The 19,041-nt window shown below is 41.6% G+C and overlaps 1 protein-coding gene across 1 annotated transcript in view; it reads right to left on the bottom strand.

Moving 5' to 3' along the window:
* Nucleotides 1-3,795: 3,795 nt before the first annotated feature.
* The window catches only part of LOC114765133 (thyrotropin-releasing hormone-degrading ectoenzyme-like), a 71,331-nt gene continuing 56,085 nt past the window's right edge, over nt 3,796-19,041 (bottom strand). The window contains exons 16-19 of the mRNA XM_028955217.1: nt 10,657-10,824; nt 5,959-6,099; nt 5,769-5,850; nt 3,796-5,032 (exon numbers count right to left, since the gene is read on the bottom strand). Coding sequence (XP_028811050.1) covers nt 4,889-5,032; nt 5,769-5,850; nt 5,959-6,099; nt 10,657-10,824 — 535 coding nt within the window. The 3' untranslated portion in view covers nt 3,796-4,888. The remainder of the gene's footprint in view (nt 5,033-5,768; nt 5,851-5,958; nt 6,100-10,656; nt 10,825-19,041) is intronic.

The following is a 19,041-nucleotide window of genomic DNA, read 5'->3' as shown; positions in this document are numbered from 1 at the left end:
ACAGCAGTAAGTAATGCAGACCAGTCAGCCTAATTCTAATGATATTTTTATCTTTTTAAACAGAGCAATTTTCCTGTGAATGATCCAAATCCATGTCCACAGCCGCTTCTGAGCTTCTCCACACACCACGCCCTGACAAATATACCACTGGCCCTTTTTCTAACATTGCTCATACACAGACAGCAATTATAAACTAAAGCAACATACTATTTTTTTCAGAAAAAAACCTAGACAAACATAAAAAATTGCATGTACATTTTACAATGCCCTACATTCTGACCCAGCAGACCTGCAGTTCTATACAATTATGTGTAGTTACTGACAAAAGGGAATATGAGGATATACTGTGTAAATAAATATATATTTATATATTTATATAAATATATACAAGTTTACATGGGCAACAGGAATGATAAATGCATACTGTGGATCAGTAAATAAAAATATAGCATTTAAAAGTGATCAGACTGGTTTAATTGATTTAATTCACATATGAGACATTATAGCAATGTGCAAATTCAGACAAGACCATTAAGATATTGTTAATACATAAGGAGAGAGCACATTTCTTATATAACATCATTACGTTTATATTTTACAAAAGTCGATATGTCTCTACAGCAAAGGCTCCAACCTGGTATCGGTGTGTTTACTTTAATCCACATGGCAATACGACCATGAATTTTTTAATTTTTTATGTGTTTGTTCTTCTACAGAAGACACAATATCATCTGTATCCATGCAGTCAGAACGCCAGCATTTAGAACAAACTGAGAAGAACTGCACTGCATTAACAGCTTGGTTTGGGTCAGCCCATCACAGCCATGTGAAGACTATGCAACACTTCAAGTTCACACATCAAATGGCAAAAAAGCATTTGAGTATGCCCAGCTTTTGCAGTGAGATTTTATTTGTATGCAGTCATATTGTAATTAATGAAACTGCTCAGCTCAGTTGTAACTAATGCAAAGGAATATGGGTCTGTGTTTTGGGCAAGTAGCAGCTTCTAAATGAGGACACAGAAATCTCCTCCATAACAGTGCACTCACACATTTAACCAATGACATCCAGTCAGAAAGTCTTGCCAGTTTTAAGAGGTTTAGAGAGAATGAAATTGCTTTCTTTTGAGAAGATTATATCAGGCTTCTTTCTGGCTTTAGCTTCAGAAGATGAAATTCCAAGTTCTCAGTTTGCTGTTGCTCTCTTTTTCATGAAGTCTGGCTTATACAGAGAAAGAGAAAGCAATGAACTACTTTACATTAACAGCATTTGCCAGACACTTTTATCCAGAGCAACTTACATAAGTGCCTTAAAATATCCATCATTGAAATCCCTGGTTGGGTTCAGTTGGACTGTAGATCTGTAGATACCGTTATAGAAAGTGTACGTAAGGACTAAGACAGAGAAGAGTCTGGATGAATGCTTTCCTAGTACCTTGAGAGATTGTGGTAGCAGTGGAGCAGTGCTGGAGGATCGGAGCGATCTGAGGTAGGAGGCTGCTGCTGATTCTTCCTTGGCTTGGACCAGCATCTGAAGCGGGCAGATACAGGAGGCAGTGGAGTGGTGTGGGAAGGTTGGGCAGGTGGAAAACAAGTCGGATTAGCAGTAAGTGGAAGGCCAGCCTGGAGTCAGTTGCAGTAGTCTAGTTTGGAGAGTACCTTGTGTTGATTAAAACAGACGAATCCTCCCAATCTTGTAGAGAAAGACACAACATGAGTGAGAGAGATTGTGAGACAAGTGGGAGAAAATTGTCCAAACTCAGTGGGAGAGATTGGACAATCGTCCAGGGAGATTTTAAGGTCCTGTTGTGGGCAGGAATCAGTGAGAATGAACAGTAGTTCAGTTTTGCTGGGCTTGAGTTTCAGACTTTGTGTACTTCTTGCAACACTTTGTGTTTAAAATTGCTGTTTATTCCCAGCAATTATTTTTGTCACAGATTAGTATTGGTGACCTTTTTCTGGAGAAGGACAACAGGAACCACTCATCTGGGCTTGGCTAGAAGATCACAAAAAAGTGCATCATGCTGTTCCTGGACTCAAAGTTCATTACTCGTTGAATTTTTGTGTGTCATGCTGTTTGTGATCGAACCTGGACATCTGACGCCTGCATTAATGACACATTGCCACTAGTAATCTGTCATTAATAGAAAGCATTACTTTAACAGGACAAGAGTAAAATATCTTCTGGTTCTGTAACACACACATACATACAGACTCTCTGTTCAGCTGATACATAGAACTGCTTCACTCCCTGCAGCAGCACACTGGGGAACAAAGGACTTCATTTCCAATTCACTCTGATCATTTGAATGTGAATGGAGTGTGATTATAGGTGCTGTACAGTAACACAATAACCATTTTTTAGCTGGTTAATCCCCTCCTGGTGAACTTTGTTGTGAGGTGTCTGAGCCTCCAGATGTCCCCTGCCCAAAGATTCATTTTTAACTTTGTCCTGGAAATCCTTGTCTAAAATCATCCATGAACTGTCTTGCCTTTCTATATTTCTGCATAAGTATGAAACATAAAATATCAGATTTCCACATGTCTTTAAGGAGATAAACGCAAATGAAGCCAATAATAAACAAATGAGACAAATATGATCATTTATTTATATACTAAGAAAAACGATGATCCCCTCATGAAGCAATAACTGCAAATAAACATTTATTGTGCTGGACACTGGCCTGGAGGAACTTTTGGCCGTTCCTGTGTGTAATAGATGGGCTTCCTCAACAACCTTTTAATTGGATTCAGGTCAGGTCTTTCGCTTAGCTCTTTCTTAGTAGAACAACAAATGATCAGGGCCATTGTCTTGCTGCATGACCCACATTCTCTTGAGCTTCAGTTCACAGGTAGATGTCCAGAAATGTTCCTTTAGAATTTGCTTGTATGGATCAGAATTTGTTGTTGTTTGTTGTTGCATCAATGATAGCAAGCTGGTCCTAAGCCAGATGCAGGCCCAAACCATGACCCTGCTACCAACTTACTTCACAGATGGGACCAGGTATGCTGGAATGCCTACATAACAACTGGAATTTAAATCTTACATTTACATTTACCAGTCGCCCTTATCCAGGGTGACTTACAATCAGTAGTTACAGTGACAGTCCTACCTGGAGACACTCAGGGTTAAGTGTCTTCTGGTTCATAGGCGAGTGTGTTACCCGCTAGGCTACCAAATCTTCTGGTGGTGGAGAAGAATAACATTTAGTTGCTTAGATCCTATTACAGATATTGCTCTTTTATTGCACAAATGATAATATTCTCCATTTCCATTCATAAGAACTAACAACTCTTTCTGAGGTCCTAAAATTTTTTTCATTACTTTTTGATACCTGATCCAAAACACCTGATTAAAAACATCTGACTATGCATGAACCTAACATCATTTTACCACATTCATATGTTTAAATGGGTTTTCTGGATTTACTTTCATGATTTTAGTACAAATCATGGTTTTAGAGCCATGTTCACCAAAAATCAGCAAACTACATTTTCCCTGCATTTAGTAGTAAATGTCTATGAGTCTATTACAGGCAATAATTTTGTAAAGATGAGGTTATAGAGCAGTTTATTAAATTGTGCATTGCTGGTGAATATGCATGAATTGAATTTTTTTCATTTCATGTATATGTGGTGTTACAGATGTAGGCCAGCTGTTGTTGTATATTTTACATTATTATATATTTTATAACTGACCATAACTGCTGTCTACAGAGCAGTGATTCCACCAAGTCCTCAGTGTTACACCCTAAACCCACAAATAGCCAAAGCAGACACAGAAGCAGAATTATGCTACTGTACAAAAGAATTTATTATCAGCATGAAAAGCCCACTGCTGCTCTGTTCAAACACAGAGAATCCTGTGTGCCAGTTAGAAAAAAAGCAGAAAACAAATATGAAAGGTTGAATGCAGAGGGCAGGGCAGTTTTCTGAGGACGGCTGAGGGCTACGGGACGTATAGAACAGGAGCAACGGCTCATCACATTGTGCTGTGACAGTGGAATGTTCCCACATCCACGTCTGAGGTCAGAGAGGTCCATGGGGTGGGCTGTGTTGACCTTTGGTGTCAATACCAAACATGTCTGAATCCATGTTCCTACAGGATTAGAATGACAGAAGGGAATTGGTTGTCATGGCGATGAGCTGAGTGGCACGATTGCTGATGATTTTACACCAGAGTTAAACTGCATCAAGCAGTTGTACAGCAGATACATACTCACACACTGAAATACCATGTCCAACCACAACCCATACACACACACACACACACACACACAGTCTAGAATTGTGATAAAACAGGCAGAACCCCCCAACCCAAGTCCATGTGAGCCCACAGGACACACCCCTATCCTGAGGCTCATGATTCACCTTTAGACACACAACAACCAACAACACACATCACACATACACTGTTCACATTCGAAAGGGGCTGTTCCAAGTCTGAACTGTTTTTATAGGTCATTTACGTAGATTTATATATCCATCAAAAAATTCCCAATCAAAGATATTGATTGTCATGACAGGACAAACCTCACAACAGGGTCTGCTTCCTCTGTCTGCTGCAGTCAAATGTCCCTTCAAAGCAAACTGAACAAGTGACAAGGGAATGGAAACCATGCAAGAGAACGGTGGGGGTATTAAAACGAACCCCATGCAACACTTTCAAATCTGATGAGATGTCAGCTGCTGAGTTGCTCACTCCTTCTACATGTCCCGTCTTGCAACCTGCTGCTGGCCTTCATGACAGGTTGGGCGAGGATGCGGGGGTGTTCGTCCAATTCACTTCATCTCCAGTTCACAGTTGTGTCCTTTGCCATGTGTTGGTTTGGCCTATAAATAATCTGAAGATATACCATGCTATAAAGACGCTGCGGCCCCGCTGTGCGTTAGCCGTTGGGTGACTTCCGCAGCCACTGATAAAACTGCCGCTCATACAGCACGTGCCACTTCACATTGGCGTCCACGATCTCCACCGCCCGGGAAAAGGCAGCTGTGGCCGCACCACCACTGGTCTGGATAAAGTCTTTCAGCTGTCAGAGAACAGAACAGAGCAGAAGAGTGAATATTGCTGTACTGTATGCTTTCAGAACAGTTAAGAGGTAGCTAGTAACGAGTTACATTTCCTTTTTTTACTTGAGTACATTAGTTAATAGGAAACTAGTCCTACTTCACTACATGGGGCAACACTCGACTCGTTGCGTTTTTTTTTACAGGCTTTATTTTTGCCATATAGATGTCGCCAGTCCATCTAACACGTTTCACCATTCAGACGTAGCAACATTTCATGTCACAAACTCGTCACACAGCACAGACATAGAGTGAAAAATGAATACAGAATCCCTGTCTTTTAGTGTTTTAAACATTTTGTTACCATTCTGTAGATTTTCTGTTGAGGAAGAAATTAGCATTCAGCTATTTTTTCAATATATCAGTGCTAATACTGGATTACACATTTATATATTATTTCTGTCTGAATACATCGTTTCTAAAAAATAGATGAGATATTACAATCCAACAGTTCTTTAGTACATGAGTAGCCTTATCATTACATACTTTTGAACTTTTTTTTTTTTTTTTTTGGATGACTACTTTTTACTTGTACTTGAGTCATATTTTGAAGTAACAGTACTCATACTTGAGTAAAATGTTTGGCAAGCCAATTCTTTACAGAAAAATCATGGATGAAATTAAGTGCTCAGGAAGATCTAAACAGTCATACATGAAGAATTCTGTTCATTTACACCATAACACAAATTTCCAACACACCTCCGCCAACTCAGATTCCGTGTTCAGGAACTCAGTCACTCCGCTGATTAATTTTGAATTCATAAATAAGGCCTCGCCGTACCTGCATATAAACAGAGGAATAAAAGATCATGCAGTGATTCACAATGCAAACCATATAAAATATGAATCTGATCCATACATCAGGAGGGTGGTTATCACTCCTCATTACCTGGAATTCAAAACCTCCCACTTCTCCCTGAAGAACCTCCAGGCCAAATGGCGCCCATGGGGGTTCCTCCCCACATGAATAATGACGTCAATGACATCCTGGTCTGGAACCAGTTCTGAACTCAGGGACAGGTTGAGGAGCCTGGAAAACAGTAGAGGAGAAAATATGAAGTTCAGCCAGTGAGCACCTGAAGGGACCAGATTGCAAATTGAATGAAATTACATTAAAAAGTAGGACACACAGGTAAAATATGAAAAAATGCAGTGTTTAATGCAATGTTAACCAAAAGTCTGTTTCCATGCTCTTTTTACATTTACAGAATTTTCACATGGTTTTTGTTAACACTTTGAATCACAGCCTCACTACATTCAGTTCTTCTCACAGGAACTATATGGAATTATGAAAGAATACCATTTTAAGCATTCTGTTTACATTTTAGAAATTTGCAAAAAATATGGCTATGGTTTAAATATTTAAATACTATTTGTTGTTTTTTGTTTAAAGGTTGTTGATTTATGTTCTGGGTTTAGTCCTCTGTGCATACAGACAGATGCACTATTTGCGTGTGATATTTTTAGTAGCCGGATATCGGGCCATGTTGGGTGGATTTTTTGGTGACATACTCAGTAGTTGAGTTGTAAAAACAAATCAGGGCAGATTTGAATTTTATGGTTTATCAGACATATTTTGTGCTGAAGACAGTGCACATATGTGGGAGCCATAAATCAGGGGTGATGGCATCCCTCCTCATTCCCCCTTAACTCAAGGACTGAACATACTGCCCCCTATCTAATGGAGTATGTTCAGTGATAAATCTTACTGGTTATGGTAATATGGTCCTCTGCTTTTAACCATCACCCTTGGTGAGCAGTGGTCAGCCATGAAAGGCGTCCGGGGAGCAGCGTGTGGGGACAGTGCTTTGATCAAGGGGACCTCAGTGGCACCCTGGTGGTTCAGGATTTGAACCAACAATCCTTCATTTATGAGTCTGCTTCCTTACCCAGACCACCACTGCCCACACAGCTACAGATCTGGGGCTTCTTACATTAGACTTTGCATTTGCATAAACTGGTGAAAATTTTAGTTTTTCTTTATATCGATATGTCCTTTGAGCCACTTGTGTCCTCACAACCCTGAACAATCAGCAGGCTGCTGGCAGATTTTTTTCCACCATGAATTTTTCCACCTGAATCCTTTTTACTGCATTTTAAAATGCAGTGTTAGTTTTGCAGCACAATGTATTATCATTCGTTATGATGGTTTAGAGACCAAATAAAACTAAAATTAAAAGTACATCTGACACTCACATGTATATAATGTATGTAAGACGTCTTTTTTACAGAGCATATAAAGATTTGTTAATGAACTAATAAATACCAACTCTGCACTGGAACATGTCACATGCCCATTCAAGCCATACAGGGCAGTGGTGGCCTAGCGGTTAAGGAAGTGGCCCCGTAATCAGAAGGTTGCCGGTTTGAATCCCCATCCGCCAAGGTGCCACTGAGGTGCCACTGAGCAAAGTACCGTCCCCACACACTGCTTCCCGGGCGCCTGTCATGGCTGCCCACTGCTCACTCAGGGTGATGGGTTAAAAGCAGAGGACACATTTCGTTGTGTGCACATGTGCTGTGTTGCAGTGTATCACTTCACTTTCACATTTGATAGAATTGAGTCATTTGCTGGAGGTGACTTAACAGTGAGAAACAAGGAAGAACTATATCTGTTCAATAAGATGTCAGAAATGGGGTTTAGTCATCATTTAGTTCATTCATTTTAATATAACCTGGGACCATTTCTTGTTATTTTGTGTGTGAAGGCCTAGCAAACCTCAAACTCCACCATAACCCCCTGCTGCCTCTTGAAATAATCACCACCCCAGGCATCTCTCCTGCAATCACCCACATGTCATTCTTATAGCCTGCAGTATTTCTTCCATAATTCAGAATCTTCTCCTCCTCTCCTAGCTGACAAGTGAGAAATGGCACAGTTAACTAAAGATAAATGTACAGGGCTGTGACAGGACGATAATACCATAATGCCATCTGTTTTTTTTTTTTACTTAAAGAAAAAAGTGGATGAAAAAACTTCAATGGGTCTCTGTTCATACCAGCACACAAACTGTGAAATTAAACTTTAGTTAAATTCAGAGTTGGTCCTGTCTGAGTAGCTCCACCCCTACATTAAATCCCTTTCAGGACTGAGTAAGACTAATCTCTGCATCATCCACATATTCTTAGAAGACAGAAGAGCTAATCGGGTGAAGATATTTTTTCAGTTACAGTGATTTTGAGTCTGACAAATCTAGCTTGGAGGCAACTAGACAATTGTGAAACTAAATAAAGCTTTAGCATCTTCATGTCTAAAAGTGTAAAATACAGAAATAATAATTATTATCTGTCTAGAAAAAAAGTGAAAATTTTATTTGATAAAAATGCTCGATATCTATATGCTAGAAGAACTGGGGGTTGGTCTCTTCAAACTCTGCTCAGAGTCCTACAACATTACTGCCTGTAGAGTTACAGTTTTTTCTTATTACACGATATAATTGGCATTAATGCTGTTAGTTTGTTGCTTGACTAATGGATTAACTTCATGGAAACTTAATATTGCTCGGACTCCTCTAAAATCTGCTACCCCTTGGTGAGCGGGTATTCTGCCCAACTTCCCAGTTTTTCCAATGCTATGTAAATGACTCACAGCACATGGCAGTGGAGGGGTCCTCAAAAATGGCTGTCCTGATTAATACAACCCCCTTCATGTTTTTTCATTTGTCACAACATAATCCATGACAATTGCAAATTAATTGAGTTTCTTGAAAATACAGAGTAATAATTGGGGTTTTATTTTACGATTGTCAAAGTGTCCAGACACTGTTCCCAATAGTCAAGGTGAGATAATATAACCCACCCAAAAATATTAAAATCACATGATGTATCATCACAAATTCACCCTCATCAAAAAACATCATGTGGCAGGAGAGGAGAAGAACCCAGAAGTGAGATCAGTGAATCATTTACATTTACATTACATTTACAGCATTTATCAGATGGCCTTATCCAGAGCGACTTACAATCAGTAGTTACAGGGACAGCCCCCCCCCCCCCCCCCCCCCCCCCCGGAGCAACTTAGGGTTAAGTGTCTTGCTCAGGGACACAATGGCAGTAAGTGGGATTTGAACCTGGGTCTTCTGGTTCAAACAATCAAGGTGTACAGCAGACATAAAGTGCAGAGACAGCAGGGTGCATCTCTGCAGTTTGAGGTACTTCCCTGATCCAACAAGAGAGGAGACAATTTTCTCCACTCAGAGAAAACAAGAAAGACGTTATCAACCACCCACCACACACCCCTGAAGAACTGATTTAATTCATATAACATCCAGAACACATGCTCAACTTGACATTCCTTTTTATTCGTCATCTGTCAGTTGTGGTATACATGCTTACACTCGACAACACATTTACTCCCACATGCAACACACACTCTCTGTGATCACATGCACCTTCATCAGCTTTCCTAGTCCGGAAAATACTTAATGTTAGTTTGCATTGACTAGTGAATCAGTGCCATGTTTTACAGTGGAAGCTAAGAAGAGCGTGGGGTGACATCTTTCCAAATCCCACTCCCAAACACCAATACCACCACTTCATATTTTAAGGTGTGTTCATGGAGGAATGTATGCACCATGTGCTGTGTTTCATAATGACAATCACTTTCACATCACTAAGGTCAGAAGCCTCTTAATGACTACATTTTGTGGTCAAGATTTATCCCTACGCTTTTTTTGGAACAACGTGCTCAGTGAGATGTTGAAGATGTCAGTGAGAACATCTGCCAGCTGGTCTGCACATTCTCTGAGCATCTTCCAGGGATGTTGTCTGGTCCAGCAGCCATTCTTAACTTTGCGAAGACTTTTCCTCACGTCCGTCGTGGTTACACACAGCGCCTGATCACTGGAAGGAGGGTTGGATTTCCTCGCAGTCACGTCGTTCTGTTTCTCGAATCGTGTGTAGATGTCATTCAGCGCATCCGGTAGGGAGGGGTCACTGTCACAGGCAGAGGTTTTACTCTTGTTTTTCCCTCTCGTCACAAAGTTCAAATCTTGATGGAATTTAGGATAAATTGACTTGATATTCGCATGGTTGGAATCTCCGGCGACAACGAACAGACTGTCTGGGTGTACATTTCTGTGAACAGTTGAGCCAGTCCTTCTGCACCGAGTCTGCATCACGGTATATGTAAATGGGACAGCACTGCACAGCAGATGCAACACAATTGACTTCCAGTCAGGACTGGAATATTGGAATATTACTACTGAGGAACAACTCAAGGTTGTATGTCCCAGAGTGAGAAATGAGAACCCTTGAAAGAGAACCCTAGCACATTTTTGTGGAAAAAGCCATGTATTTAAACATTATAAAATTATACCAGCATAAACATTATCTTTTGAAAACATTCATCAAAAATCAAAATCAGTCCAGAAGAGTCTGGACCTCCAGGTGCAGTTAAACAAGGCTCTCTTACTTCCTCTGTGGCCATGCTCTGTAGATGGTTGTTAGAGAAGCAGGTGAAGCATGACTGACTGCATTTCTTCCCTCAAGTACTAATTGGGCACTTTCCCATCGTTCTTTAGCCTTTAAAGGGTGATTTTGCTCTGTGCACTGGAGGAGCATTCAGCTCTCCATTCTCTCTGCTCACCTGTTGAGCAGAAAGCTGTTGTCACTGCATGTCAGAGCTTCAAGAAGGACCTTCTTCTCAGAGATGGCAGTGGATGAGTGAAACTTCATCCAAATGAACTCCCACACATCCTCGTCCATCAGGGACACCCCGGTGCAGTACACGATGTCCCGGACGTTTGGGGGGATCCTGTGGAGAGAAGCAGAGGGACCTTGAGTTCAATAAAACCAGAGGCTCTGCAGCAGATGTTTGATCTCGTTTGATTTGCCAGAATATAATTTATGCATGAAAGGGTGTCCTCAGCAATATTTAAATTGTTTTCTTGAATTTCCAATCACCATCTGCTTATTTCAGCATACAATTTGTAGGAACATGGAATAGAGGACAAAAGTTCACTTAAACACTTAACACATCCCCAACCCATTGCAGCCAGAACCTTATACATTAACAATACAGCAAAAATGATTTTCCATTACACTATTCTACACACCCTACCTTTGCAATGTGACACACAAGTGCAATGTGCTGTCATCTAAGGTGGACATACCATTGCAAAACTTTTGTGCTATTTTGGTGTGTTCGTGCATATGGTGCTTGACATAAAAAGACATGTACACATGTCCAACCTTTTTTTTCATATGGAGTGCACCGTGATTCAAAGTAAGACATGTTCATGGCACAATAGCACAGCAGTCAATAACCACAGGAACGTGAAACATTTATTTTTATTTTATTTCCATTTCATTGGCTATTGGAGTATGGTGGGTACTAACCTGAGCTGAAATTGCACCACCGGGACCACAAAGCACGTTGATGTCGAAGAGGGTAATGACCCGAAAGTAGGTCTGCATTAGACATAAATAACTGGCAGCCATCTTGGATGGCACACGCTCATTGTGATTATGAAACATTGCGATCTGAGTGCAGCGTTTGACACTATCGATCACGCTATTCTCCTTGCCAGGTTAGAGAATGTTATTGGAATTAAGGGAATAGCCCTTGAATGGTTCTGATCATATCTGACCAACCGATATCAGTTTGTGGACATCAATGGTGTTTCGTCTTCACATAGAAAAAAGAGAATTTGGTGTTGCACAAGGTTCTGTCCTAGGTCCCTTAAATTTTTTCCCTATACATGTTACCTTTAGGCAACGTCATCCGCAAACACGGTATTAGCTTTCATTGCTACGCTGACGACACACAGCTGTATCTGTCAGCATTGCCAGATCAGAGGCAGCAGCTGAACAAAATAGAGAATTGTCTGAAGGACATTAGACAGTGGATGCTCACCAACTTTCTCCTGTTAAACCCTGACAAGACAGAAGCTCTTGTACTTGGGTGTCAAGCAGGCAGACATAAGCTGGCTGACTACATCATAACTCTGAATAGCATTTCTATCTAAGTATTGAAGTAAAGGATCTAGGTGTCATCATTGATGCAGGTCTCTCATTCAATTTGCACATAGATAATGTCACTAGGATAGCATTCTTTCACCTTAGAAATATTGCAAATATATGAAATATAATTTCAATGCATGATGCAGAAAAGTTGGTCCATGCCTTTATTACATCAAGGTTAGATTACTGCAATGCTCTAGTAGGTGCATGAGTAAACTCCAGCTAGTATAGAATGCTGCTCCAGAGTTCTAACTAGGAACTTACAATCTTACAATCACTGCACTGGTTACCTTGCTTCTTGTACAGGTATGCAGTATTGTAAATTGTGAATGCTTTATGTTAATGTTCAGTTCTCTTGGACACATGGCGTGAGTTGTGAGAGAGAGAGGTGCAGAAAGACACGATGTGTGACGCGATGTTCTGACGCGACCTTGCTTTTTGTACAGAATACACTTTGCACAGAAAATCTCTTGGGTGTCAGCTCATCATTTGTGGTTCAAGAAACGAAATCAAAAAATTACTCAACGCAGAAGAAGAACCGCTACACTATGATGATTTTCACCTTGATATTTTAGCGCGGATGTATACCTAGCCGAATTGCACTCGCCCCGAACGAGTCTTCGAACTGTGAAATTACCACATCAAATGTGATGTGGTAACATGGATGCAGCTATTTAACTGAATAAACAGTTGGTAAACACAAGTACATCTTATTGAACATAATTTATTTTCATCACCAATTATCATAGTAGAACAGCTTTCTCAAGCAGTTTGTGATGCATTTTGGAAACAGGAGATGAGCCCCTGGTCTAATGCGCCACCTGGCTTGAGAAACCCATTTAGATTACTCTAGATTAATCTATATTAATTCCAAGATTACAGTGAGATTAATCTAGATTAAGAAAATTAATCTATGCCCACCTCTAGTTTAAATCCAATCTCAAAACCTTTCTGTTTTCTCTGGCTTTTTGTTAAAGTCCTAGACACTCATTTCACTTCACTTTGACACAGTGTCAATTATAAAGTCCAGTTTATCACAGAGTCCATCTGTTAGACACAGACACAGAGTTAAACTCACCTTAGTTAGGCTGTCCTAGTTAGGGTACCGGGCCACTGTAGCACCAATATACCACTATAACCACATATTTCAGTATCAGTCGTACAGTGCAACCGTCTGCCGCTGCTTCTGTTTGTTTTTCTCCGAGACACGGAATCAAGCACCCAGACTACTGGCAGACCCCAGTGAAGAGACCAGCAAATAAATCCTGGTTCCTGACAACTGCTTAACAAGGACATACCATGAAACAAACCAGAGGGTCACCACAGCCACCACCACCATTACAACTACAGCTATAGGGATCTTCAAATGGACCAGTAACATCATTGTGGACACATAATCTAGCCCATGACACTGGACTACATCCTGGACTTCTCCAACCCTACAACTGTGGATCTTATTATTATGTTTTCGTTCTTTCTTTCTTATTGTACAAATCATCACAAATCATCACTGACACCATTTGCAGGCTCACTCTACCCTGGAAGGGGGTCCCTCTCTGTATCACTCCTTCCCAACGTTTCTTCCTTTCTTTTTTTTTTTGAGTTTTTTTGTGTGGAGTTTTTCCTTGTGTGCAGAAGGGTCAAGAGTGGGGGTGTCAACTATAGGGCTTGTCAAAGCCCATTGAGACATACTGTACGTGATTTTGGGTTATATAAGAAATACATGTTGTTGTTGTTGTGAAGCTGAACGATCGTTTCTTGACCACTGTACACTCTACAGCCTGCCACATTCCAGGATGTATACGCCAAGGTAACCCCAGTCTCCTCTCTTCAACTGTGTGCTACAGCCCCTACCAAGGAGCCACTCCCCAGACTGTACATCTCCAGCTGCCCCCCTGCCTGTGCCCTCGCCCTGCCAACTACACTCTTTCTGCTGCCCCAGATCACCCTCCAGTGATGTCCGTACATGTGAGTCCAGTCATGACAAAAATGTTTGGAGATGCTTATATATGTATGATGTAGCATATGGTGAGTGCTTGTTAATGTCCATGCATTAATTAAAGTGATGACAATCGGTCTGCATGTTTGGTTTGGTGGCAGCCTTGGTTATAATTTACAGTGCATCCACAAAGTATTCAAAGAGCATTTTTTTCCACATTTTGTTATGTTCCAGCCGTATTCCATCAGAATTCTACACACACCACCACATAATGACAAGTACCTGAGGTTTTGGTAAATGTATTAAAAATAAATAAGCTCATAAGTATTCACAGCCTTTTCCATGAAAGTCAAAATTGAGCTCAGTTGCATCCTGTTTCCCCGATCATCCTTGAGATGTTTCTGCAGCTTAATTTGAGTCCTGTCTATATAAGGTCCCACAGCTAACAGTTCATGTCAGAGTCCAAACCTGGCATGAAGTCAAAGGAATTGTCTGTAGACCTCTGAGACAGGATTGTCTGCAGGCACACCTTGGGGGAAGTATACAGAAAAATGTCTGCTGCTATGAAGGGCAACAAAGTTCAAAACTACAAGTATTCTTGCTAGAGCTGTCCTGCCACCTAAACTGAGTGATCAGGGTAGAAGGGCCTTAGTCGGGAGGTGACCAAGAACCTGATGGTCACTCTGTCAGAGCTGCAGAGGTCCTCTGTGTACAAATGAGGACCTTCTAGAAGGACAATCATTTCTGCAGCAATCCACCTATTAGGCCTTTATGGTAGAGAGGCCAGATGGAAGCCCCTCCATAGTGAAAGGCACATGGCAGCCCACCTGGAGTTTACCAAAAGACACCTGAAGAAACAAATTTCTCTGGTCTTTGGTGTGAATGCAGGTCACTTAAGGACGAAACCATGCACCACTCATCACCAGGCCAAAACCATGGTGGTGGCAGCATCATGCTGTGGACAACAACCCTAACAACACACAGCCAAGTTATCAAAGGAGTGACAACTCTGAATGTCCTTGAGTGGCCCAGCCAGAGCCCATACTTGAATCCGATTGAACATCTCTGGACAGATCTTAAAATGGCTGTCCACCAATGCTACTCATCCAACCTGATGGAGCTTCACAGGTGCTCCAAAGAGGAATGGGCCAAACTGGCCAAGGATAGGTGTACCAAGCTTGTGGCATCATATTCAAAAAGACTTGAGGCTGTAACTGCTGCCAAAGGTGTATCAACAAAGTATTAAGTAAAGCTGTGAATACTTCACAGCTTAGGTGATTTCTCTTTTTTTATTTTTAATAAATTTACAAAAACCTCAAGAACACTTTTTTCATGTTGTCATTATTGGGTGTTGTGTATAGAATTCTGAGAAAAAAAAGGATTTAACCCATTTTGGAATAAGGCTCTAAGGTACATTGGGCCATGAGCCATGAGTAATTGCCTCACCACTGAGTGAAACTCCTGTGTGAAGAGCAGCCATATTAAAATTCAAAGGCATGCTGCTTATGAAGTATTGGGATAACGGTCCAGAGATAAGGGCCTCTTTCTCCAGTCTCTCTCTAGCTAATTTATGTCCTAAAGGCTTCGGCTTCCACCTGTGAGCAGGCCTGTCTTATGTTGCCAAGCCAAAACCACTTTATCTACTAAAAGCGCTACACAGAAGCTCAGCTCCTACCTTACTGGCACAGTGGCAAACTTTTTTGCTGGCAGAGCCCAGCCCTTTATCTGGACTGAGGAAGTGCCCAGAAGCATTGTAATAAAATGTTGAAATATCTCCTTTGGGGAACAGTGACATTTACTCTGAAACCAGTGCGTTTCTTACAAAAGAGCCCAGTGGCATGGAGAGAACAGTCCTATAGGAAAATGGGTAGAAGGTCTTTCAAACTCTCAGAGGACAGAGCTTTGTGACGAGTGAAAAGAAGATCGTGTGATAGCGCCACTGACCCAGCAGTATTAAGACGTCCACAATTAACAACAGGATGCAGTTGACACTTTCTATTATGCATATTTCTGATGATTCCTGCTGCTCTCCTCTAACTAAAGTAAAGGGAACTACAGGTTCTTTGCCTTGCGGCAATGGCCTAGATACGATCCTGCCCCAGTTCCTTTCGCACAGTGATGGAGCAGCTTCTGAGCATGGTTAGCAAAATTAAAGTTATGGCTTCAGTCTACATTTATCAATTAAAGATCATATGACCTCAGAAATAACAGCAGCATGCATGATAAGGAACAGGAAGTTCACAGTTGTGCAGTTCTTCCATATTACTCATTCTACAAAGTAAAAAAAACTGCATTATAGAACATGCTAGGCAGACAGGAGGAGCAGGAGTCTCTAAGGGGCCAGTTACTAAAATCACCAAACACTCACTTTAAATTGCATATACAAATTGTGGAACAACTCCAGAGTAATGTTGCCCAGTGGAAAAACCACAAAGACTTTTAACTTCTCAACAACCACAAATAAAAAGATGAACTGAAGTAGCGATTGGTTTTGTCATTGTGATACACAGCAAGCACAGCACACGGTGACACAGTGAAATGTGTCATCTGTATGTAGCCATCACCCTTATTGAGAAGTGGTCAGCCATGAAAGGCTGCAGTGTGGGGAGGAGCAGTGTGTGGGGTCGATGTCAAGTGGTCCTCAGTGGCACTTTGGCAGTTCGGAATTCAAACCTGCGGCATTTCAATTGCCATCCTTTCCCACTAGACCCCCACTGTTCCATTCTGGGTATTCAAGACAGATGTCTAGATGTCTGATCAGTGAGGCTAATCCTCCTCTCTCCTCCCATTCTCTCTCCGCACTGGAGCTGGGACTAATCTCTGACAACACAGAGAATATTTACCTGAAGGAGATTAGGAACCTGGAGATCTGGTGCCAAGAGAACAATGTCAGCATGAGGCAGGTGAGGAACCACCAGCCCCTCTACATCGGTGGAAAGAGTGGAGAGCTTCCAGTATCTGGGGGTTAATATCACTCTGACATGGACCTGCCATACAGACACTCTGGTGAAGAAAGTCTGTCAGCGTCTTTCTTTCTGACATATCTCAGGGGCTTTCACCTGCCCCAGAGGGTGCTTATGAACTTGTACACCTGAACCACGGTGAGCATCCAGACAGGAAACATCTGCACCTAGTTCAGTCCTGCAGACTAGTGTAGAAACAGCACCAAGCAGGACTGAAAAGCTTTTCAAGGCGTGGTACATCATTTGCTCTGAGCTCCCTGACCTAGAGTCCATCTACAACAAGCAATGCTGAACTAAAATCTGGAAGATCCTGGAATGGTCTCTTCTCTCTTCTGAGGTCAGGGAAGCACTTCTTCTCCCTTAAAGCCAAATTAGAGAATGAGGAAGGGCTTCTTTGCTTGGACCCATCATCCTTGGTGAACAGTGGGCAGCCATGACAGGCACCCGGGGAGCAGTGTGTGGGGACGGTGCTTTGCTCAGTGGCACATTGGCGGCTTGAGATTCGAACCAGCAACCTTCTGATTACGGGGCCACTTCCTTAACCGCTAGGCCACCACTGTTATGTTGATAATGCACCTGCATTTTATCCTTACAAGTATACTGTATACTGTGAAGAGAAGTGGTAAGAAGAGAAGTGCATGTAGTGAGGTTCAGGTCGAGGTTCAGAAGCATTCTGTCAGCTGACCACCTGAATCTACCGAATTACCAATTTTTGTTCCCTGATTTACATTTAAGGCTTTTGGCAGACGCCCTTATCCAGAGCGACTTACAACGTCATGTCCAAATTCTAAGATGATGTAAGGATTCATTAGGTTCTGGGAGCATGAGATCATTTTCACTGTGCCACCACAGAGTCCAGACCTTAAACCCATTGAGAATCTGAGGGATGTGCAGTAGAAGTGGTCTGTTGCACAGTGGTCTGACTGTCCCATCATCTCTACAAGAAAACTCTATGCAAGCTCACTGGAGAAGCTCACTATCAACACAGGCCACCCAGATACTTGTTCAGTCCTTAGTAATCTCACTACTGGATTACTGTAACTCCCTTCTAGCAGGTCTACCTCTGAATACCATCCGGCCTCTACAACTCATAAAAAATGATGCTGATGCTGGCCTACAAAGCCAAACATGGGGTAGCACCATCCTACCTCAGAGCCCTTATACTCATACCTCACACTGTACCTTGCACTCTCCGACCCTGTATGTCCTCCGGCACTGTTTGCCTGGTACGAGAATGACACTCATCTAGACTTGGCCATAGGTGGTGGAGTGAACTTCCTCTCGAGGTCAGAACAGTACAGTCACTCAGTATTTTCAATTGGCAGCTTAAGATCTTCCTGTTTAGAGAATACTTAGAGTAACAGAGTGAATAAAATGATTGTATTCATGGTTTGAGTCCTAGTGAACCAGAACTGATAACTTTATTGATGGTAACATAAAAGCACATTGTAAGTTGCTCTGGATAAGTGAGGCTGCCAAATGCCATCAATGTAAATGTAATGCAACTGGCACAAAAACATCAGGTCTTGAGCCGACATACTCATTTTTCAGAGAATCTCTAGTGCTTACTTATTGTTGCTAGATTACAAAACACTCTTCTAGGTCTTCTGCTTCCCTTTGTGGTGACAGTTCATTTTTATTCACTGTACATAGTCTTGCCATTTCTTAATTATTATAAGTGGCTGAAAAGTTGAACTTTTCTGAACTGAAAGCAGCTATGCTGTCAGTTTCACAGGATTGGAATAGAAAACAGGCACAAAAAGCTCTAAAGCTGTCCATAAACGTCTGAATTCATTCTCTGGTTTCCATTCCAGGCTTTATAGTTGACAGAAAACCTTTAAAGTCAAGGGCTTTTAAAGTCAAGAACACATTACATCTCCACTGGTGCACACCCTGGATTTAGGAATTGAACAGAGCTGTAAAACCAGGCGAGTGCTGATTGGACCCCAAGTCACTTCAGCACATGAACTGCCACCAAGCTGATAACCCAACTTGCAGCTATATTTCACAATGCAGTCGATACTCAATGGCCAGCACTGTTCATTCAGCACTGATAAACTACAGACACTGTCAGCTACTAGTGGGGAAATGTAGGTTGTGTGAGTGG

The sequence above is a fragment of the Denticeps clupeoides genome, chromosome 15 (genome assembly GCF_900700375.1).
Source record: "Denticeps clupeoides chromosome 15, fDenClu1.1, whole genome shotgun sequence".
NCBI lineage: Eukaryota > Metazoa > Chordata > Actinopteri > Clupeiformes > Denticipitidae > Denticeps > Denticeps clupeoides.
The sequence above is the reverse complement of the archived record's forward strand: the minus strand, read 5'-3'. Positions and strand labels throughout refer to the sequence as shown.